This window comes from Octopus sinensis, linkage group LG5 (assembly GCF_006345805.1).
Source record: "Octopus sinensis linkage group LG5, ASM634580v1, whole genome shotgun sequence".
Taxonomy (NCBI): domain Eukaryota; kingdom Metazoa; phylum Mollusca; class Cephalopoda; order Octopoda; family Octopodidae; genus Octopus; species Octopus sinensis.
In genome coordinates, this window is record NC_043001.1 from 44,844,762 (window position 1) to 44,868,436 (window position 23,675).

At 37.3% G+C, this 23,675-nt stretch overlaps 1 protein-coding gene and 1 long non-coding RNA gene across 4 annotated transcripts; both read right to left on the reverse strand.

The window, feature by feature from the left end:
• Positions 1-797: 797 nt before the first annotated feature.
• On the reverse strand, positions 798-18,683 carry LOC115212027 (zinc finger protein OZF-like). Of its 3 annotated transcripts, none has more exons than XM_029780826.2 (2): positions 17,993-18,683; positions 798-4,483 (listed from the first exon to the last, which is right to left on the reverse strand). In XM_029780826.2, the coding sequence occupies exon 2, from the start codon at positions 4,368-4,370 to the stop codon at positions 3,075-3,077; it is 1,296 nt and encodes a 431-aa protein (XP_029636686.1). In that variant the 5' UTR covers positions 4,371-4,483; positions 17,993-18,683; the 3' UTR covers positions 798-3,074. The 3 variants fall into 3 exon arrangements, with proteins under 3 accessions (XP_029636686.1, XP_029636685.1, XP_036359273.1); XM_029780825.2 differs by lacking the exon at positions 17,993-18,683 and adding an exon at positions 16,717-17,129; XM_036503380.1 differs by lacking the exon at positions 17,993-18,683 and adding an exon at positions 10,144-10,211.
• A 1,882-nt stretch (positions 18,684-20,565) lies between these two features.
• On the reverse strand, positions 20,566-22,720 carry LOC118763654. The gene is made up of 2 exons (XR_004999421.1): positions 21,431-22,720; positions 20,566-21,207 (listed from the first exon to the last, which is right to left on the reverse strand). It is a non-coding gene; the product is annotated as an uncharacterized LOC118763654 (long non-coding RNA).
• Between the last annotated feature and the right edge of the window lie 955 nt (positions 22,721-23,675).

The following is a 23,675-nucleotide window of genomic DNA, read 5'->3' on the forward strand; positions in this document are numbered from 1 at the left end:
TATATTTTGGGTGAGTAGGTACAATGACTGGAATTAAGTTCTTGGAATCCTGATTAAATGGTCATGAATACAAACCATTGAACAAATATTTTGTAACAATCATTATTTATTTTTACTGTAGGATGGTTTTTGTAAATTTGTATTTTAATGCAGGATGCTTTACAAGTAACTAATCATTTAATTTTTTTCTTATTGGTGGGGACTATGTCTGTGGTCTGCATTCCAAGGTCAATGACATCAATGCAGTTAATATTGCAAACTGATTGCTGCAAGAAAATACATGTTTACAGAAAGAATTCCAGTGGACTGGGGTTCTAAGGTGGTTGAAGTGGGTGCACTGGTAAGTGAGAAAGGGAGAGTGCAATATGGGTGATGAGCAGATGAGGTGTGTGTGAATCAGGGTTAGTTGGCACAACAGCAGTCAGTTTCAAGGAGCAGATGCTATTGTAGTTGTGGCAGGTAAGCACAGAGGAAACAGCAAGTATTTGTGTCAGAAACTGGAGTGTGTTAGTAAATGATTTCATGTTAATTATTAAGTAACCATTTTTATATGCAGTCTAGGATGTTTGTATATGTAGTAGTAGCATCATCCTAGATATGGGTGTAGTGCATTATTGTGAGTCACACTTGAACTTTTCACAAAATCAGTAGTTGTTGGAGGTTGAAATATTTTACTGGCTCAAAGGTGGCGAGCTGGCAGAATCATTAACACATCAAGCAAAATGCTAAGCATTATTTCGTCTGCTGTTACGTTCTGAGTTCAAATATCGCCAAGGTTAACTTTGCCTTTCATCCTTTCAGAATCAATTAAATAAGTACCAGTTGTGTTCTGGAGTCGATGTAATCGACTTAATCCCTTTGTCTGTCTTTGTTTGTCTCCTCTGTGTTTAGCCCCTGGTGGGCAATGAAGAAATAAATATTGTACTGGCTCTGAAGTGAAAAGCCATTCTTTATAATGCAGTCTTGTTGTTAAAGGTGTGTTTGGCAGAAGAGATCTTCCATCTAGCATTTGTAGGGACTTTGATGGTCCTTATGTGATGGTTGTTGTAATAATGTTTTCTTGATGAGTGTAAGTAGTGTTTTTGTGCTGATGAAGGAGATGAAATTGGCATGGCTCCAATAGAAGATGTTTTTGAAATCTCTGTTCATGGTGTTGGGGCAGATTTGGCATGAGGTGTCTAAGTTATGTATGAATGATGCTTGAGTGTGGAAGGTTAGAGAAAATTGAAGGGTTGTATCATCAACAAAGGAGAGGACCTTGTTAGAGGTGATAGCAGAGTAGGTCATTAATGTGTAAATAAAAAAGTTGCAGTATTGATAGAATTTGTGTTTGTGAGAGCTCCATCAGCACACACTATGTGGGTATGATGTGACAGGAAGTTGTTACCAATTCAAGAGATAAGAGATAGATGGAGCCCACAGACAGTAGGAAATTTGCCAGATAAGGAACAAAGCTTTACTGGAATCAATGACAACACTACTTTCACTAAATTTCTTAAAAGCTCTTGCTCTTGAGAAATTTAGTGAAAGAAGTGTTGTTGCTCCGAGTGGTTAACATAAAGTAGGTCTCAAATAAAGGTGTAATAGGTATGGTACCTGTTCATTAGCAAAGCAGTAACATTATGTTTCATAGCCAAAATCACTAAAAGAAATAGTTATGGTAATAAGGTCTGAGCTTATGACCATTTAATCAGTAATTGTCCACCTTAAATTTTCACCCATCGTACATTTTAAAGACACACACACACACACATACGTTATATAAGATTATTTCCAATCCATAAATTAAAGGGTTATTTAAACTCTTTTCAACAAATACATTAGTAAATATTAAATACAAACAAGAACAGAGACATGAAAGTTACAAACAGAATAGAAATAATTTGATGTGAATACATTCAGTGAATAATCTTCATTTGATTTAACTCATTATATAATTTATGTACCATTTATCAAGACAATACAATTGCTGTGCAGTTAAGGTTTAGGACTGCTGACAACTATCAGCTTGCAACTGCTTAAGAGAAATGTTAAAATTGATGATGGCACAACCTTTTCCTCCAGACCAATCAAACTGAAAGAAATGAAAAACAGTTGAAATTTCAGATCTTGCTATAGCTATTACTTGACTAAACTCCCCACTTCAAATTTGAAGTTGCCAACAGTGGGAAAAGCCTCAGCTGGCTATAAAAACAGTTGCTCCAACAACTAAAGTATTTGGTTCATACAAGAATGGAAAATTAGCTATAAACCATTTAATTTTTAAAAAGTAGAATATATCAAGTATTTGTTTTGAGAGTTGTATACATTGGCTAAATGGTCTCCATTTTGGGATAATGTAACTAGGAAATAGATATAAAGATTAGCTAATGAACATCTTATCGATTTACATTAGTTTATGAGAAGTGATATATGTTAATAAACAAATACAGATGCACTAAAAAATGGAAGTAATTTAACCATATGGTATAACTTGTTGTACTGAGAAACAGTGGAATGCTGGCAGCATAATTTGTTAATCTATCAGGGCAATAAATAGAGGGTATGGGTTTTATGTGTGTCATATGGTACCTTTTTTAAATTTATTTTCACATTTCTGTAAATTTGTATGGGCACTCTTAGTAAATATGTACACACATACACTATGACTGAGCTGGTTGATTTAATTTATATTTACCTTTTTTTTTTCATTGGACAATAACAAAATATTTTGATATATTCTAAGGTTTCAAAAAAATAAACAGTGTGTCTTTTGTATGATGATCAGTTTAAATAATTCATTAACTTCTAATATACAACTTTATCTATAGGGTCATATATACTTCTTAACCAGAAAAAAGTGAGGTTTATCTAACAAAATACAACACAAATAAACAAAAGTAACAAAAAAACTGAGAGAGTAGGGATTTTTGTAATGCATACACCAAGTATTACCCAGATAATTTTTCAACTGGTTAGCTTTTTTAATGTTGTAATTGCATAAAAGGCAATTAAACAGACTTTCTTACACAACTAATTGCCATAAATATTGAATACATTAAATAGAATCTCTTTCAGTTTGCCAGCATTTCTTTTTATAACGATATTGTGGGCTGTGTTTCTGCACACACACTCTCTGATGTTGGAGGCTCTGTTAGAGCTTCTGGGGGATCTGTGGAACTCGAATCCTTACTACATGTACCAAGATATAAACTGTCTTTTTGATGAATTTTCATGTGTTTTGATAGGTGTCCTGATTGTATGAAGGATTTCTTACAAACTGAACATGAAAATGGTTTTTCCCCTGTGTGTGTTCTAAGATGTTTTGTTAAGTGTCCTGACTGCACAAATTTCTTCTCACAAAGTGTACATGCATAAGGCTTTTCCCCCGTGTGTGTCTTCAAGTGTTCACTCAAATTCCCTGCATGAGAGAATGTTTTCTCACAATGATTACATTCATAAATACGTTCTCCAGAATGCACACGTAAATGTCTCTTTAAAGAGTCAGAACGTGGGAATGTGCTTGAACAAAAGTTGCATAAAAACGGTCGTTCTGCAGTATGGATTCTCAAGTGTACAGTTAGGTTATTTGACTGGGAAAATGCTTTTGAGCAGAAGTTACATGTATAGGGTTTTTCTCCCTTGTGAATCCTGAGGTGTTTGGTAAGATGGCCTGACTGTGAAAATTTCTTGTTGCAGTATTCACATTCAAATGGTTTTTCTCCTGTGTGTGTTTTGATGTGTTCGGTGAGGTTACCAGAGTGAGAAAAAGATTTAGGACACATCGTACAAGGGAAACATTTTTCACCAGTATGTGTCCTAACATGGGTTGCAAGGTTGTCAGATCGAGAAAAGGCAAGTCCACAACAAGGGCATTCATAAGGTTTCTCGGCAGTATGTGTACGCATATGTGCAGTAAGATTATTTGACTGAGAAAACCGCTTTTTGCAGAAAGTGCACTCATAAGGTTTCTCACCAGTATGAACTCGGAGATGTTTTGTTAAGTGACCGGACTGTGAAAATTTCTTTGAACAAAAATGGCAGTTGTATGGCCTGGGCTGATCTAATTTTTTCGAATTTATTGCCTTTGAATTAGATGAAGGTTGTAAAGATGCATCCGGTAATGCAGGCAGCACTCCAGTATGTACTGACTGTGAAGTAACTGATATCATTAAACTTCCATTATTATCCAATGACTGTGAGGGTATCAAAGGATGTGATGCTGGTGGAATATATGCAGATACAGCACAAGCAGTTTCAGTATATGATATACCATAGAACTTGCAAGGATCATTTCTGTTCTGACTAGTGATCATATCTTGGTTAAAGCTTCTGCTGAAATTCTTTGGTGTTAGTGAGGAATCAGCAATATTTTGACTGACTGAATCCATAATGCTATTTTGGATTAAAATTTTCTGAAGGGCAGGGGAAGGTAGGTAATGTACAGAAAAATCTGTTACAGAATCTTTTTTCTTCAAGTGCACAACACGTTTGTTTAAATAATCTGAAATAAATAAAAGAAAACATAAGTAGGTAATGAATGAAATTTGTCAGCATTAGCATTGTTGTCAACATCGGCATCATCATCATCACCAATATTATTATTAGAAATCAAGGTAATTAGCAGACATGTAAATGTTCTGTCAGCTCACCACCTTAATAATGGTGGCAGCGGCAGTGGTGGTCTCAAATTTTGTCACAAAGCCAACAATTTTAAGGAAGAGATAAGTGAATTACATTGATACCTTATACTTGATTGGTACTTTGATTTCTTGACCTTGAAAGGATGAAAGGCAAAGTTGACTTCTGCAGAATTTGAAGTCAGAATGTTATGAGCCAGAAAAAATGCATTTTGCATTTTGTCTGATATGCTAACAATTCTTTAAGCTCACCATTAGTATTAGGTTGGTGTATAATTATTATGACGTTTTTTTCAATAAATTTTATTCAACAAAAACAATAACAACATTTAACAAAAACATCTTTAAATGATTATTCTGGAGCATATTCACCATCTACTTCAATTACTGCTTGGCGTTTTGTTTAAATATTTTGTTGAATAAAATTTATTGAAAAAAAGCCGCAATAATTATGCACCAACGTAATAATAATAATGATAATTTCTAGAAATTTTGTAAAAAGGCCAGCAATTTTGGGGAAGGGGAATAATCAATTACTTAAGACCCCAGTGCTCAAATTGTACATATTTTATCAAACCCAAAAGGATGAAAGGCAAAGTAAGCCTCAGTGGAATTTAAACTTCGAATGTTAAGTGGCAAATGATATTCCACTAAGAATTTTCTCAAATGAGCAAACAACTCTGCCAGTTTGCTATCTGAATAGTAAAAATAATAATAATAATAATATGAGTGAACAATCATGCTGAGTTTTCTTTGTTAGATGATTAGTGCATGTCAACTATTAGCATTAATTTAAACGACTATGTTCTTCCTTGCAAATTGATGGCCTTGTGACTATATTAGAAATTATTGCTGCAGTTTACCTGAGCTCTGTATAAAATGAGCTTGTTGAGCTTAGCAGTATTTTTTTCTAACTCTTTTAAATTCTGAGTTCAAATGCTACCAAGGTCGACTTTTCCTTTCATCCTTTTGTGCTAGATAAAATACACACCAGTTGAGTACTGGTCTCCTATAGCTGTCTCCTATAAAACATTCAGGCCTTGTGCTTATAGTAGAAAGGATTATTATAATTAAAATTATCATCATCATCCTCATCTTATAAATACTTAGAAATGTAAGGCAAAAATAATAATGGTTTCAAGTTTTGGTACAGGGCCAGTAATTTCGGGGAGAGGGTAAATCAATTACATCGATCCCAGGGCCCAACTGGTACTTATTTTATCAATCCCTAAAGGATAAAAGTCAAAGTTAGAATATGGACTCAAAACATAAAGGTGGATAAGCATTTTGCCTGGTGTACTAACGATTCTGCCAGCTCTCCGCCTCAATAATAATAATTCTTTCTTCTAAAGGCACAAGGCCTGAAATTTTTAGGGAGGGAACTAGTCAGTTATATCGACTCCAGTGTTTCACTGGTACTTAATTTATTGACCCGGAAAGGATGAAAGGTAAAGTCAACCTAGGTGGAATTTTAACTCACAATGTATCAACAGGCGAAATACCACTAAGTATTTTGCCCGGTATACTAACGATTCTACCAGCTCACTGCCTTCATAATAAAAATAATAATAGTAATAATAATAATAATAATAATAATAATAATAATAATAATAATAAAACAATAATAATAAAACAAATGAAATCCAAACTAAAAATAGAACAGCAATGAACCATGATAAAACGATGGCAAGAAAAGCCCCTTCATGGCAAATACTGGACTAAACTAAATGCAAAAGAAATAGACAAAGAAAAATCCCAACAATGGTTGAGAAGCCCAAAACTCAAAGCAGAGACAGAAAGATTTTTAATTGCAGCACAAGACCAAAGCCTCCCCACCAGAAATTACCAAAAACATGTAATGAAAAGAAATATTACAAGTAACTGCAAAATATGTGGAGATGGACAAGAAACAATAAATCATATTATCTCTGGCTGCCCAGTCCTGGCTAAGAAGGAATATATTCACAGACACGACAGAGTTGGGACCTATATACACTGGAAACTATGCCAACATTATGGAATAACAACAGAAAAAAGATGGTATAGGCACACACCAGAAAAGGTCACAGGAAACGAGAAAGCAACCATACTCTGGGATATGCCAATATCCAACAGACCAGATATAGTTGTCAGAGATCATGAAGAAAAAAAATTTTTTGTAATTGATGTATCAATACCAGCGGATGACAACGTGTCTCTAAAAGAAATGGAGAAACTTTCAAAATACAAAGACCTGGAAATAGAGGTAACCAGAATGTGGAATCTAAAAACAGAAACAATTCCTATCATAATAGGTGCATTAGGCATGATAAAAAAATATTCAGAAAAATACATAACAAAAACACCAGGACTTACAAACACATATAACATACAGAAAATTGCACTACTAGGCACTGCACACATCCTACGCAGAACACTTTCCATACAATAACCATCAAAGCATCACAACAAATCACAGCACATATCCAAGGCACACAGAGCTTCGCTCAGTAGTGAAGTGAAAGCACGCTATAAAAAATATACTACTGAATAATAATAATAATAATAATAATAATAATCCTTTCTATTACAGGCGCAAGGCCTGAAATTTTGGGGGATGGGGTAAGTCGATCCCATTGACCCCTGGTATTTAATTTATTGACCCTGAAAGGATGAAAGACAAAGTTGACCTCGGCGGAATTTGAACTCAGAACATAGCGGCTGAGGAAATACTGCTAAGCATTTTGCCTGGCGTGCTGTTTCTGCCTTAGCTTGCTGCCTTAGAGACAGTTCACAAAGAAGGGAAGAAAGAAGAAGAAGAAGAAATTGGAAGATGCGGCCTAAGAATTGGCAACCAAATCTTCCTTGAATCACACTGTGCCATTTTATTTTTTAAGGGAATAATATTACATCATGTCTCGCAGACATCCCCATCAAGAGACGGGATGCTCAGAGCTGTAACACTTTTGATCAGGACGTGTAGTTGAACAATATTAAAAAATCATTATTTAGTATTTTCTAAGGTGGCGAACCGGCAGAATCGTTAGCACGCCGGGTGAAATGCTTATCAGTATTTCGCCCGTCATTAAAATCTGAGTTCAAATACCGTCCAGGTCGACATTGCCTTTCATCCTTTTGGGGGTCGATAAATTAACCCATTAAGTCCCAGAGTACTTAAATTTCTGAATATTACTTTCAAATTTTTACAAATGATTGAAAATAGGTTAAAATAAAAAATTTTTTAAAAAAATCTGAGACAATGTGGTATAGCTTATTTAATGTTCTCATTTAATGTCCTATTTATAGGAAAGTGGGACTTAATGGGTTAAGTACCAGTGAATCACTGGAGTCGATGTAATCAACTTATCCCCTCCTCCCAACATGGTTGCCTTTGTAGCAAAATTTGAAACTACTTTCTTGCGATAAAGATAGGGGAGGTAACTCAGGTTTCCAATTCGATACTTAAATAGGTACCGCCGTTTTCATAAAATGTGATGGCATTATTTACCGATAATTTACAAATAAGTGAACTGTAACATGCTACACAGCATATTGCTTATACGTGAGTATATACATGACGGATTTTGATAAACTACACAAGAGCAACAAAGTCATATTACCGGAAGGGGAAACTATTCCAAAATAAACACTATTTCCTTTTACATTTATGCCCCTTGAACTGTAAGACGAGAACTATGGCGTTAAAGACGTCTAGGAAAGGCGGTAAAAGTGAGAAGTTGTGTATGTCTATGTTTGTTTATTTGTTTGTTTGTTTAGATGGATGGGTGTGTGTGTGTATCCCCAACCACTTGACGACTGGAATAGGTTTCTTTATGTAACTTAGCGAATCAGCTAAAGAGACGGACAGAATAAGTTCCAGGCATGAAACAAATAAGTAGTGGGATTGATTTGTTCAATTAAACTTCTCAAGGCGGGGCCCCAGCAAGGCCGTTGAGCAACGACTGGAACAAAGCAGAGATTCTACATACATACATACAAGGCCGATTTAGGGTTGCTGGCGCCCCGGGTGACTGCCAAAGTGCCAGTCCTGCATGCATACATACATACATACAAACACACACGCACATATGTATGTATGCATGTTTGTATGTATGTACGTACGTATGTATGTGTGAGTATGTATATATATATATATATATAATATATATATATATATATATATATATATGTATACATACACAGACACATACGTGCGCGAATCGCCTTAGCAGTCGCCATATTCCCTTCCATATCGGCTAACTCTGATGAGCGTAAGGTTATATAATTGGATTGTTACCTAACTGTCCTTTGAATTCCTTGCGAGAAACCGATTGGTAAGATCAGCCGTGATGGATATATAATACTATATATATATAAACACACACATATGTACATTGTGCGCGCGCACGCACGTTATCATTTAAGAATCCAGAGTTTGGTTGTTTCTCAGTGTACGTGTAGAAGTACGAAAAACAAAAACGTGAGAGATTGCTTATAAGATCATCTTACGTACATTTCATTAACACAGGGTTACTATTAGTCACACAATGTGTATTACGTAATTAAAACTTAACCTTTTTGTTACCAGCCTGGCTGAAATCGCCTCTGGCTCTGTAGTACAAATGTCTTGTTTTCATAAGTTTTGAATGAAAATCTTCCACCAAACCTCAGTCACAATTAATGTTCCTAACTTTAGCTTAATGATAACTAAGTTATTTTACTAAATTCTTTGTTATTTTTTAAATAATTGAGAGAAACACAAAGCATCTCAACAGAAATATGGAGACAAAAGGGTTAATGTCAAATTTTCACATAATTTACATTATGTAATTAATAATCACTTTATGTTAATGAAACGTTTGTATGCATGTATGTATATTTGTATGTATGCATATATGTATGTTTGTGGATAGATAGTTGGATAGATAGATAGATAGATAGATAGATAGATAGATAGATAGATAGAGATGTTATATCCACGACCAAATTTAAATATAAATAGTCACCGTGGATTAAATAAGAATGTAAACGATTTTTTAAAATATCCTTGCTGTACAAGAGAAAGAGAAGGAGTCTTCTCGCAGACCTTTTCATGATTTGTTGAATGCATATGCACACACACATGTATGTATGTACATATATATAGATCACATGACAGACCAGGCTATCAGATGTTGCTACACATCGCTGGTCACAATGCGCTTCGCATTGTTTTAGCCTTCAAATTACGCCACCCCGCTAAGCGAGCAGGCCAACAGAAGAAAGAGTGAGAGAAAGTTGTGGCGAAAGAGTACAGCAGGGATCGTCACTACCCCCTGCCAGAGCCTCGTGGAGCTTTAGGTCCTTTCGCTCAATAAACACTCACAACGCCCGATCTGGGAATCGAAATCGCGATCCTACGACCGCGAGTCCGCTGACCTAACCAGTGGGCCATTGCGCCTCCACACACACCACACACACACACACACACACACACACACACACACACACACACACATATTTGAGAGAGAGAGAAATATGGGTGTATACATGTTTGCATAATCACCTTCCTGGGTTTTACTGTGTACTGTTATTGATTTGTATCACACCAATTTACTTCAAAGTATTTAACTAACTTTTCTTTCCCGTTTACCTTCTATCGCCAACCTGCCTGATCTTAAATCTTGTGTGTGTGTGTGTGTGTGTGTGAATACAAACGCACATATATAATGTGGTGGATGCGTTTTATCCGATGAGGACTCAGCTCAATCAACTGAATCATGTCAGTTGGCGAACGTTCGTTAACGAAATTTTCAATCGTCCTGGTCGGTTTCTCATGTAAAGAATTTGAAGCTATTAAAAGAAAAACAAAAAAAGAAACCTGCTTAAGATGCTCAGCAATATGTATGGAATCGACCAAGGGTATCCGTGGCTGCAAAGCGAACTTCTTAGCCATTTGGCTACATAGTGCCTACGCGCTCGCGCGCACACACACACACGTTTATATATACTCTCTTTTACTTGTTTCAGTCATTTGACTGCGGCCATGCTGGAGCACCGCCTTTAGTCGAGCAAATCGACCCCGGGACTTATTCTTTGTAAGCCCAGTACTTATTCTATCGGTCTCTTTTGCCGAACCGCTAAGTGACGGCGACGTAAACACACCAGCATCGGTTGTCAAGCAATGCTAGGGGGACAAACACAGACACACAAACATACACACACACACATATATATATATATATACATATATACAACGGGCTTCTTTCAGTTTCCGTCTACCAAATACACTCACAAGGCTTTGGTCGGCCCGAGGCTATAATAGAAGACACTTGCCCAAGACTGTGGTTGGTAAGCAAGCTACTTACCACACAGCCACTCCTGCGCATAATAACAAATTAATAAATAAAACATATGCATATATACATACATATATGTACGTACCTACATCTATATGTATATATACATGCATATATGGGTACAGGACACCAAAAAAAAAAAACGTCGAACACAACGAGAAAAGAAAACATAAACACAAAACCAAGGAAATGGACATTTTTCTTAAACAACGAAAAAATAGAGTACAAGATATGCAACACAGGAAAATTCCCCTTCTTCAGCCGCCTCTGTTTCATCTACTCCGCTTTTCGAAGGTAAAGGTGTGATATGTATGTATATATATATATATTATATATATATATATATATATATATATATATATATATATATATACACTTTATTTAAAGCAGCAGAAAATTCAACAAAACCTGTTACTCTGAGTTTCTCGTTGCCGTTCATCGGACAGTTTTTTCTAGCAAAAACTGTCCGATGAACGGCAACGAGAAACTCAGAGTAACAGCTTTTGTTGAATTTTCTGCAGCTTTAAATAAAGCATATTACTCTACCACTGGTATTTGGGTACTCTTTTTTCCACCTTGTTTCACATTTATGTTTACTCCGGTATATATATATATATATATAACCCAAGACTGAAGAAGTTTGAGGACGACTTGTGGGACATAGTTAGAAAGATCAAGTTCAGGAAGTCACCCAGGAGAAATGCCCACCTCAGATACCTAGATAAAATTACCAAGGACAGTAATAGAACGGACGGAGTCCTGGTCCAGTCCGACAAGACCAGGAACACATACAAGCTGCCCATTAAGCAGTACCTAGATTTACTCGGTAAAGAGATCAAGAAAAATTATAGAAAAACCAATTGGAGTACCCTGAGGAAGGTAAACTTGGAAATTAAGGAAATAATATTTAAACACCGAATTCAAATGAGAACTCAGCCGCTTAGCCCTAAGCAACCCAGATTTATAGTGAAGGACCATAAACCGAACTTCCACACCAACCCAGCGCTAAGACTCATATGCCCTGCTAGATCTGATATCGGGATAATCAGTAAGTACATTTTAGATAAATATATCCCTAGTTTAGTAAACAAGCTGAAGCTCAGCCTCTGGGCCAACTCCTCGCAGGTAGTGAAGTGGTTCTCTTCCATCCCCAATAAGAACCGTACTAGGTTCATTCAGTTTGATATCGCCAGCTTCTACCCCTCGATTAACCCTAGTGTGCTAAATAAGGCCCTCTGGCATGCTCACAACAAGGCTGGCCTCACCAGAGAAGAGATAGATATCATTTTAGTTGCCAGGAAATCGTTCATTAAGTTTGATAATAAGTTGTGGATCCGTAAAGATACTCCCAATGAATTTGATGTGCCTATGGGTAGTTCGGATAGTGCGCAGATAGCCGATTTGGTCGGAATATATATTCTCTACGAATTGTCCGACCAATTCCCGGAGATCGCGGGCGGCCTGTATCGTGACGATTGTCTGTTTTACCTGCAAAACACCACGAACAGAATAGTGCAGAAAACTAAGAGCAGGTTAGCTAGGTTTTTTAATAGAATGGGCATGAGTATAGTTTTTGATAATGAACTCACCAAGGCTAATTTCCTAGACGTTACACTTAACCTTAATAGCGACTCATACTGCCCTTACCATAAGCCTTCCACTAATTTGAAGTATGTCAGTGTCTTCTCAAATCATGCCAAAACCGTAACAGACAATTTGGTTAAAAACATCTCTCTAAGATTGTCTGGCTTGTCCGCCAGTGCCGATATTTTTATGCAGAAAGCGGAATTTTATAACGCCGCACTATCCAAGGCCGGTTATAGGCAGAAGGTATTTATATTGATCCGGCCCTTCCGATGCCATCATTCGGTCATCAGGATAGGGCCGTATATAATAACATTAACAATTTAAGTAAGGACGGGAGCGCGGCGGATGCCGGGGTAGTCGCTCCCGCATTTAATTTAGCGAACAAGGATAATTATCGGTCCGGGAGGTCTTACACTAACCCAAGACCCGTTATTCATCCGAGAATCACCCACCCGAATGCGAGAGCTGGCGTCCCGACCCATCACACTGATAGGAATAAGCATATATGGTTTGTAATCCCCTTTGGTAAGCAGATTAGAACTAACCTCCCCCTCATGTTTAGACAAGCCATCGCCAATAACTTCCCCAGAAATTCCAAATATTACTCCACGGTTAACTCGCATAAAGTTAGGATAGCTTTCTCCAACACTAAAAACCTCGCCCAGATAATCGCCTCCCATAATAATAGGCTACTTACTAAGACCCTATCACCTTTTTCCGGAGGCACAGCCTCTTCCGCTCCCGGTTTAATGCTCAGTAGGAATAATTATAGTAGTAATAATGATATGAGAGCCAGTACAGTGACACATAATCTCAGCCAGGGAGTACCCACTAGGGGTATAGTTATAAATAGGGGTGTTGTAGTTGACGGTAACAATGGGAGTAGGGTAGAGAGCCCCAATAGCATCCCCAGCATCATTTCCCGCAATAGCAGCACCACGGGCACTAGCAATGACAGCACTCTGATAGATAGTGGAGAATCAGGGGTTATTCCTATAGTTAATAGTGACGTAGTGGAAAATAGAGTAGTAAGCGGCCGCAGGTCTCGGAACGAATATAGTGACAGGAACGCAGTTCTAATTTCAGAAACTAATCCTAGCAGAATAAGATTCACGTCGGCGAACTCCAAGATCAAAAACGCCGTCTACCAATGCAAGGTTTACACGGACTCACATGTCTTCACTTATGTAGGGGCCTCATCCTCAAGATTGTCTTTGCGAGTCTCCAACCATTACGCAACTTTTCGGGACATGAACAAGCGCCAGACCACGGGACTCAGTAAGCTAATATGGCGACTGAAGGATACGAACTTAAGCTACAGGCTGGAATGGTCAATTTTGTCGGTGGCCCTCTCATTTGATAGGGGCAGAAGGCAGTGCAACCTTTGTGTCTCCGAACTCTTCCATATTTTGTTTGCCAGAGGCCGGATGGTAAACGGGCTTTTACAGTCGGCTTTTCGATGCCCCCATTGGCGGCGTTACACTTATCTGGCTTTTAAATAGCGTTTATAAATAATACCGGCACCCATAGCCCTTGGTAACAAATTCTGAAATAGCCTTTAAGATATCTACCATTAACCACTGCAAGGGGAATTACTCCTGTAAGATAAACGGGGCTTGGTTTTTTCACAACGGGGGGTTTTCCTTGACAAGGCAGGCTTAGATGAACACACACACACATAAAACATAATATATATATTTTTTTTCTGCCACCCAACGGTTCTCACTGCAGTAGCCACTGACAGCCGAACGATCAAACGCACGCACAAAAAATGTTTTCTACCCCTACGCCAGCACACACATATATAGAACAGTATACACACACACGTCTCTAAGTAGATTTTTTCTCGCCCCTTATAAAACATCCAATATTCCTTAAATAGTCAGAACTTTATTCTCGGTCACAAAGAACATCTACACACCCTCACCCACATGATTGACCGATGCCTGACCCGTTAAATTCTTCAGCCACCGGTTCTCAACATACACTGATAAACAGTTTCGCCATGGGCTCCTAGGAGCCTAGTTCGATTTCTTTTGCTCCGCCTCTGTTCTGTTTTTGTTTTTTCCAACGGATTTCCTATTTCTTCCTGAAGAGAAAGACACAATATGGTCCCATTATTCAATCGGATTTTGGTAAATTGTGCCTTTCGAAACACGTGTAGAATGAAATAAAACGATTTCTGTTCAATCTGCGTTCAGCTCCATTTCTTCAATTCACCAATAATATTATATATATATATATATATATATATATATATATATATATATATATATATATAAATTAACAGTTATCGCCTTGCTAATATGGCAGTCCATAAATATAAGACTAAAGCTGCCGTTGATTAGCTCCAAGAGGCCATCGCCTCTAGCTAGCTATATGACACACGAATCTGTGTCCATTACAATCTTCGAACAAGGGAGGTCAGCCGCTTCCCCTTGCTGGTCAGGCATCTGCAGACATGTTTCAGGGTATTTGCCCTTTATCATTGCAGAGTTTGCCAAACCCAGCAGGCGTCGCTGGGTTTATATATAGCTTTTCCTTGCTTAAGTCATTTGACTGCGGTCATGTTGGGGCACCACCTTAAAGGGTTTTAGTTGAACAAATTGAACCCAGGATTTTTTTAAAGCCTGGTACTTATTCTATCGTTCTTTTACCGAACTGCTACGTTACGGGGACGTAAACATACCAACACCGGTTGTTCAGCGGTAGTGGACAAACACAAAGATACACACACATATACATATATTCGACAGGTTTCTTTCAGTTTCCACTCATAATACTTTGGTTGGCCCAAAACTATAGTAGAAGACACTTGTCCAAGTTACCACGCAGTGGGACTGAACCCGGAACCATGTGAATAGGAAGCTAGCTTCTTATTACACAGCCACGCCTGAGCTTAGGATCACAAGGCTGGTTATTCGGTTTCCATGGTGTATAAATGGCTGAGATCATATGTCCCCTCAACGGGGCTCAAAGTGAACAATTTTGAGGGGAGGGCAACTAAATCGACCCTAGCACTTGACTGGTACTTTATGTTATCGGTTCCAAGAGATGAAAGACAAAGCTGACCTCGGCGGGATTTGAAGTCAGAAAGTATAGAAGCATAAGAAATATCGCTAAGCATCTTGTCCCACGTGCTAACGATTTCACAAGCACACCGCCTCTGTGTGTGTGTGTGTGTGTGTGTGTGTGTGTGTATGTGTGTGTGTTGCGTGCGCGTGTGTGTGTGTAACCATCATCATCATCATCGTTACTTAACATCCACTTTAGTGAGGTAGATTTTCAGTGGCCGGATACCATTTCTGTTACCAACTCTCACCTGTTTCCAAGTTAGGTAATATATTCCATGGACAGATATGCTTTCCATGGTAGACTGGAAATAAACATCGCTGGTATGACAGTGATGCTCGTTTACAACCATCACGTGATTTCAACACACACATGTATAAATACCCATACATATGTATCACCAATTTTTTGAAAATATCTTACCACCTTCAATAATATAAAAGGAACAGGAAATGAAGGAAATATTCTTAGTTTATTACTGTTGTTTGTTCCTTTACACCTCTCTCAGCATCTATACAATAATACATAGAACAAAATTCATTGCTAATATCAAAAGTCTGCTTGTAAGATAACATGTTCACAGTGACGTGTGTGTGTGTGTGTGTTAGTGCATAGTAAAATTCGTAAATTCATTATTAGTGATAAATGTTCAGCTTGCAATGTAAAATGTTTGCTGTAGTTTGTATGTTTGCTTGTTTGTATGTATGTATGTATATATGTATGTATGTATGTATGTGTGTGTGTGAGTATGTATGTATGTGTGTGTGTGAGTATGTATGTGTGTGTGTGTGATATATGTATTATGTATGTATGTATGTGTGTGTGAGTGTGTGTGCACTTTTACTACACTTTTCTCGCTCGATGTGGTCGACATGTAGTAAAGACTTTCATAACAAGTGAGCAGAGGTGGGCGGGCTTGTGTGTGTGTGTATGTGTGTGTGTATGTGTGTGTGTGTGTGTATGTGTGCGTGCGTGCGTGCGCGCTGGTGAGAGAGGTAGGACTGGTTGTGGGGGTATGTATGTGCATAAATGATATTTTTGCGAAGCAAAAGAAAAATGCCTGCTGTTTAGTCTACTGTCGGACCTGACCGAACGCACCTATGGTCAAAGATTACACTTACTGTATGTATCTTGGTCTGCATCAGCGAATGTGTCCACCACATTTTTAAAAACAGATTTGATTACTGTTTCAAGCATGTTGAGCAACTATCTAAGAATCCCTCGGCTTGACGAAAAGTTGTTTCTTCCATTTTTTTTTTCTTTTTAAAGGGCCAATTGTTCATAGTGAAATCATCAAGTATAATAAATTTAATGAGCAGTACATTACTGGTATATGAAATACCGAAGCGGTGACACAGTAGAGAGGAAACAAGATGTAAAACATGTCATTCGGTGTTCGTGACTTTCAGCTAACTTTTATCGGGGGCTAAAGAAAATATCTTTATCGGAACCCTTCCGAAAATTCAAGTGGAATTTCCTCCATTTCATTCATCAAATATTAGAAATATTAATAGTCCGATGAAGAGAGAGAGAGAGAGAGAGAGAGAGAGAGAGAGAGAGAGAGAGAGAGAGAGAGAGAGAGAGAGAGAGAGAGAGAGAGAGAGATTCTTATATACATCTCCACCAGAATTATATACGTTGTTGAAATTATTAAAAAAATTTTCTTTGCTATATAAAAAATTCAAAATATCCTCTTTCACACACAAAAAAAAAAATGCAGCGTATACATACATACATGCATACATGTAATTTCAGCTTTATTTTTCTATTTTTATAATTTTTGATTTCCTTTATTAAATATTCATAATTTAAGAAGAAGCAAACACGGAACCAAAAAAAAATGATTCCAAGACTCCAAGAAGCAAAAAAGTATTTTACATGTATTAGACTTGATGAAGAGAAAAACTGTGAGAATGAAATGAAAATAAAATAAAAAACCAAATAACTGCAACTTGAACATAAATGTGTGTGTGTGGTGTGTGTGTGTGTGTGTAGACGTGAAAAATGGAACACTGGTTCCATTGGCGATGTATTCCATGAAATGTTCACATGGCTAAAATGTAAATAAACAGGAAACATAAACAGACAGAAAGAGAGCGAGAGAGGAAGATATCTGAACAGAGAGGGGAGATTTAGAGAGGCCAAACGGAAATAGAGAGAAAGTATTGCGAAAAATAGTCGACGTTTGACAATTTCGATCGAGAACAATGAAAATTTCCAAGAATGAGATGGTTTGATAGTAGCCATGATGGTTTTAAAGGGAAAGCTTGGTTTTAATGAGAGAAATTATTAAAAATATGAGATGAAAATATGTCAAGAAAGCTGCGGTTAAATATAGAAAAAGTTTAGCCGGACACAGTGCGCACTTCTAGAAAGTGAAAGCAAATGCTTACTTACCAGAGTTCCTGCCGAATCACAACCAAAACTTCCGCTCTTTTCTGACTATCAACATCGATGTAGTCATACGCACATAAGGCAGGAAGGAAATGAATCAGAATCTCAAGGAAAATAAGTCGGGGGGAAGGAGTAGTTAGTATAGGAGTATTAGTAAGAGAAGCAGGAGCAGACGAGAACCTGTCGCCGCCACTACCACTACCTTAATGTGTTTCCTTGATCTTCATTTGTTATCATTATTATAATTATTTTATATTTTTCATATTTTCTTAAATGGAAAATTTTCATCATGAATTAAATCTTAAAAGTACATTTAATTCATTTCGTTCATTATATCATCGCTTAGTATTCGGTTCGATACAGTACTATTTTTTATCGCGGATTCTTCAGCATTTCCTTTCTGATTTATTTATTAATTGTAATCACTCATTTCCTCTTTCTTTCTTCTCTCTTTCCGTCCGTGAATTTTTTCTTGTGCCGGTCTTTGTTTTGAAGTAATGACATGGGAACGAGTCCTACATATCTATATATATACAAAAGACAAAGGATATATTCTTGATTTTATTTCGCCGTTATATATATACTCGTATACTCAATTTCAATAATTGCCTTCTTTTATTAAGAGTTACATAATTCTAATTAATAAGCACCTATACGTACGTATGTATGTATGTATGTATGTATGTATGTATGTATGTATGTATGTATGTATGTATGTATGTATGTATTTATGTATGTATATATGTATGTATGCACGTATGTATTTGATCGGAAGGCATACCAATCATTACTATCCTGTCTTTTTGTATACAAGGCTACACTGGTTCTGTGTCTTTCTTAAAACAGTAAGTTGTGTTCTGAGAAAGATCCGGCTGTTATTTGAAGCAGGGCGGACGACCACGTAGAGGCTCCCTCATTAGTGTACAATTTCCAGGTGATCCCCTAAATCTGCAGCATTAAAGAGATCGAAGTCCATCATTGCCATACGATTTGTTAGCGGACGAAAGATAGAGAGAAACATACAAAGACGTGAGCCAACGAGTCCTGTGTGCGCTCGCTCGACCTGCTTAGAATGGCAGCTAAGTCTCCTTCAAATCTCTCGTCTTTAATAAGGAGATACATTTTAAACAATGTAGATCAAAGTATACAAAAATGAAGTGATCAAGGCAGGAATGCCTTTGATCATAGGTCAGATCGATCAGATGGACCTGAGGTTAAGCAACATAAAAAGACGGTGGACTACCACAGAAAGTAAACCTAGATAATTAACAGAGATTACATAGGAGAAAAGGAGAAAAAAAATCAAAAACTCTTAAAAGGGGAAGAGAGAGAAAATGGAAAATGAGAAATAAAGACAAATCAAAATATGAAGGTACATAAAATAGGAGAGAAAGAAGAAATAAAACCAAGATCGCTTGAGACAGAGATGAACAGAGAAGGGAAAAGAGAGAAAAACATTATTTTTTTAAAAAGAGAAAGAAATAGAATAAGAGAGAAATATGAAATAGAGTGATAAGAAAACAAAGACAGGAAGCGAAAAATAGAGAAAGAGGAGGAATTTAATTCTCTTTCAGAAACAGCGATAAAGAGAAAGGTGAAAGGGAGATAGATATTAATATAAGGAAGAGAAAGAGGGATAGATAGAGATATATTGGAGGAGAAATAGATTGTGAAAAAGGAAAAGCCACACGGATAAATAAAGTAGGCACGATGATGAGTGACAAGGAGTTAAAACGGGGTTGGGGTGAACAAAAAGAAAAGACAATAAGAAAGAGAAACAAAATCAAAGACTGACGGGTCGAAATAGAGATAGAACATGGGAGAGAGAGAGAAGGAGAAAAAAAATTAATATATGGAAAAGAGAGAGGGAAGTAAAAAGCAGAATAAAAGGGGAAAGAGAGATGAAAGAGTGTTGGGTGACTTGTGTGTATGCATGTGTACTCTGTTGCGCTTGTGTATATATGTAGCTTATGTGTGCATGCGAGTTTTGTCGCACTGTCATTTTCACATGGCTATGTGTGCGTGATATATGCTTATATATGTTCAGATATGCCTCTGTATGTGTATGGATTAACTCAAACACGAACAGGAAACTCGCCGAAACTCGCCCTAATGTCTCTGTTCCTTTTTCTGTGTAGAATGTAGGGCAGAGGAAGGAAGTTGGCAGGCAGAGAAAGGGAGTGGAGCTTAAGTTTCCGTCTCATTCTTATAACAGAAGCCGAATTGAAGTTTTTTTTGGAGAGGGTTTTTACTTCTTTTTCTCTTCTTTCCTTTCCCAGAACTACACACACAGTATTCTGACAATAATCCACCACCACAACTGCTATCATTACACTCCTGTCTTCTGCTTGTGTGTACGTGTAACTGAAATCCACCCTTGCGCGCACACACACACACATCAGTATATGCATGTAAGTGTATGCGCGTACGTGATAAAAAAATATCCATTTTATGTATGCCTGTGCACAGAGATATCAGAGTTAAGGTGTCAGAATGTGTATATATGAGAGTGTATGTATGTCAGAAGACACACGTGAGTGTGCATGTTTGCACATATATAAAAATAATAAATACGGTTGTACATATGTGCATATGCGTTTATTAGAAAAGCCCTCGCGTACATGTGTGAGTGCTTTATAAGGATAACAGTGCCTTCGTATACATACATATATATATGAGTATTTGAATGTGTGTTCATGAGAGAAACACATATGTATGAATGTGTATAATAAATTGTTTTCTATGTTAGAGAAACTACATGTGTGTGTGTGTACTTGTCTTTGTAATCAGGTTTACCAGATCAATTTCATAAAAAGAAGCACAAAATTTTCAAAACGTAGAGAATTGTGTTAGTAATCCAACATGAAAATTTTGCTAGTAAATCCGTATCTTTTATCTTCTTTTTGTTTTAGTCCTTGGCCACTTTAGGGCATCACCTTGAAGGGTTTAATCGAACAAATCAACCCCAGTACTTATTCTCTTGGTCTCTTTTGCCAAACTGATAAGTTACAGGGATGAAAACAAACCAGCACCGTTTGTCAAGCAATGGTGAAGAAAAAACCATACACACGCATAACACAGGCTTCTTTCAGCAAGTAAATCGAGGATACAAGCGCTACAAGTTGAAAGCTCTGCATATTGGACACTAGCAGGATTGTGGGATCATCAGGAGATTCTTTGAGCTGTTTTGGGTTGTTCCTCACCAGCATTATTACTACCTATTTCTTTACTACCCACAAGGGGCTAAACACAGAGGGGACAAGCTAAGACAGACAAACGGATTAAGTCGATTACATCGACCCCAGTGCGTAACTGGTACTTAATTTATCGACCCCGAAAGGATGAAAGGCAAAGTCGACCTCGGCGGAATTTGAACTCACAACGTAACAGCAGCTGAAATACCGCTAAGCATTTCGCCCGACATGCTAACGATTCTGCCACCAGCCCCACCTCACTGAGATGAGGTGCTACTTGCTAGACCAACTATTTACTAGGCGTCACTCAATATTCTTCTTGACATTGATCATAGTCGTTTTGTAATCAACTCCTGTGGCTTGCCTTCTTCAATGCATACACATGCATGCATCTACCCTTACATACATACGGGTCATTGATTTGACCTCGAGCAAAATCACTTTGTTATTGCAGATATGCCTGTAATAAGTTTGAAAGCATTTCTACTATGGGTCCTGATTTTTTTTTTTTAACTATGGACAAATGTAACATAATTTTGTCAAAAATCACATCAACAGCAGTTTTGCCTATGTGCATTCATACAAAATGGAATTTCAGCCCAGTAATTAATGAGTATACCTTCTAGAGGAGGATGAGCATTGTGGCCCTGAGCATTTTTCAGGTCCCCTAAGATTGATGGGAAGAGAGGAAGTGCCATAAACTTTTAAGGAGTCATGATATCCTACTTTTAACTCACCATTTAAAGAGAAGACTATGAATGATGTAGTTGAGTAACATCAAGAAATGGATAAAGGGAAGAGGTTGTGTCCCTTGATGTGTACATGCTTCCTCTCTAGGCTATAGATTTTGATTGCAGGAGAGAGAAAGAGAGACAGACAGAGCAAGACAGAGAGAGAGAGAGAGGGGGGAGAGAAAGAGAGACAGACTGCTGAAAGTGAGCAAATATTTGAAAAGTTTTGATCTAAATGAATTTTTTTATCTGATTATTGAAAGTTGTTTAGTTCCAGGCCAGCTCTGATGAAGCAGACCTATGATCAAAATCATTCCATCCATGACAATCCTGTCTTTTTTCATGCATTGTGTATCTAGGACTACATTATCTAATGTGAACCTTTAAATGGCAGCACAGAGTGTTTTGAAAGAGAGGGAGACAGTGAGAGAGAAAGAGAGAGAGAGAGAGAAGTTGCTATCTCTAGATAACTAAATGGAAGTTTGTATACCTTTTTTATTGCTTGGCCTTTTTATTTATTTATTTATTGTGACAAAACTAACAGGCTATTAATATGTGTTATTAATATATTAGAGATTTGACTGCTATTTCTGGCAGAATAAGCAACTGTGTAGGTGTTCTCTTGTTGCAAAAGAATGAATACATTGTGCAACTAAAAGCCTGTAATTTCAGATGGAATTGTGTACATTAGCAATTCTTGTACAGAATTAACATATTTCTTAACTACTTCCACTGTGGAACTGTATATGGTATTTTTGTAGGCACATATGTTACTTGATTAAATTAAGGTTATTTTTCTATTTTATTGTATATATTTTGTTTATAGGTTGCAAGTGACAAGGAGGCGGCTCTGCAACTAGGGTAGAATAAATATTAGATATTTTGTTTGACATTGGTTTATCTACAATTTTCTTGCTGGTATGTTTGCTTGCTTGCTTACAAGCATGCATACATATATATACATACTTACATACAGTTATACAAATACACACACACACACAAATGCATGCATGCATACATACATACAAGTAGCAAAGAGTCTAAAACAGCAGGCCACCAGACCAAATTTATAACTTACTGTATTTTGTCCTTGTATGCTCTGATTTCTAAACCTACCAAGTTAACAACACATTTTGTACCTCATGGGTACAAAAGGAAGTTAAATTGCTTAGACCCACTTCCCTACAAATCTTGTTCTGGTTCCAAAATTTATAGTCAATGTGAGGAAAACAAAATGTGGTGGAGAGTTAGTAATGGTAGAGCAACTGACTAAGCATTGTCTTGACATATTTACTTTCAACTTCTCTACTTTCCAAGTTCAAATTCTATTGGGGTTGACTTTTACTTTATATTTCTCTAGAGTCAATTCATCATCATCATGTAATGTCTGCTTTCCATGCAAGCATAAGTTGGATGGTTTGGCAGGAGCTTGTAAACTAAAAGACTGCACCAAGTACTACAGTCTGTTTTGGCATGGTTTCTGTGACTGGATGCCCTTCCTAATGCCAACCAATTTTTGGAGTGTACTAGGTGCTTTTATATAACACTAGCACCAGCAAGACCACCAAGTAACTTGCAAGAGCCCCACCTCAGTGGAAGTTGGGAAGGTAGACTAATACTGAGCAGGGTGGTTTTGTATCAGGTGATGAGAAGATAGAGTATAACAGAGGGGACAGAATCAGGTATCTTGCAGTAGAAGAAGTATATATGGCTGCTTCCCCTGTTGGAAAAGGAGAGACAATGAGAGAAAGAGAGGAGATA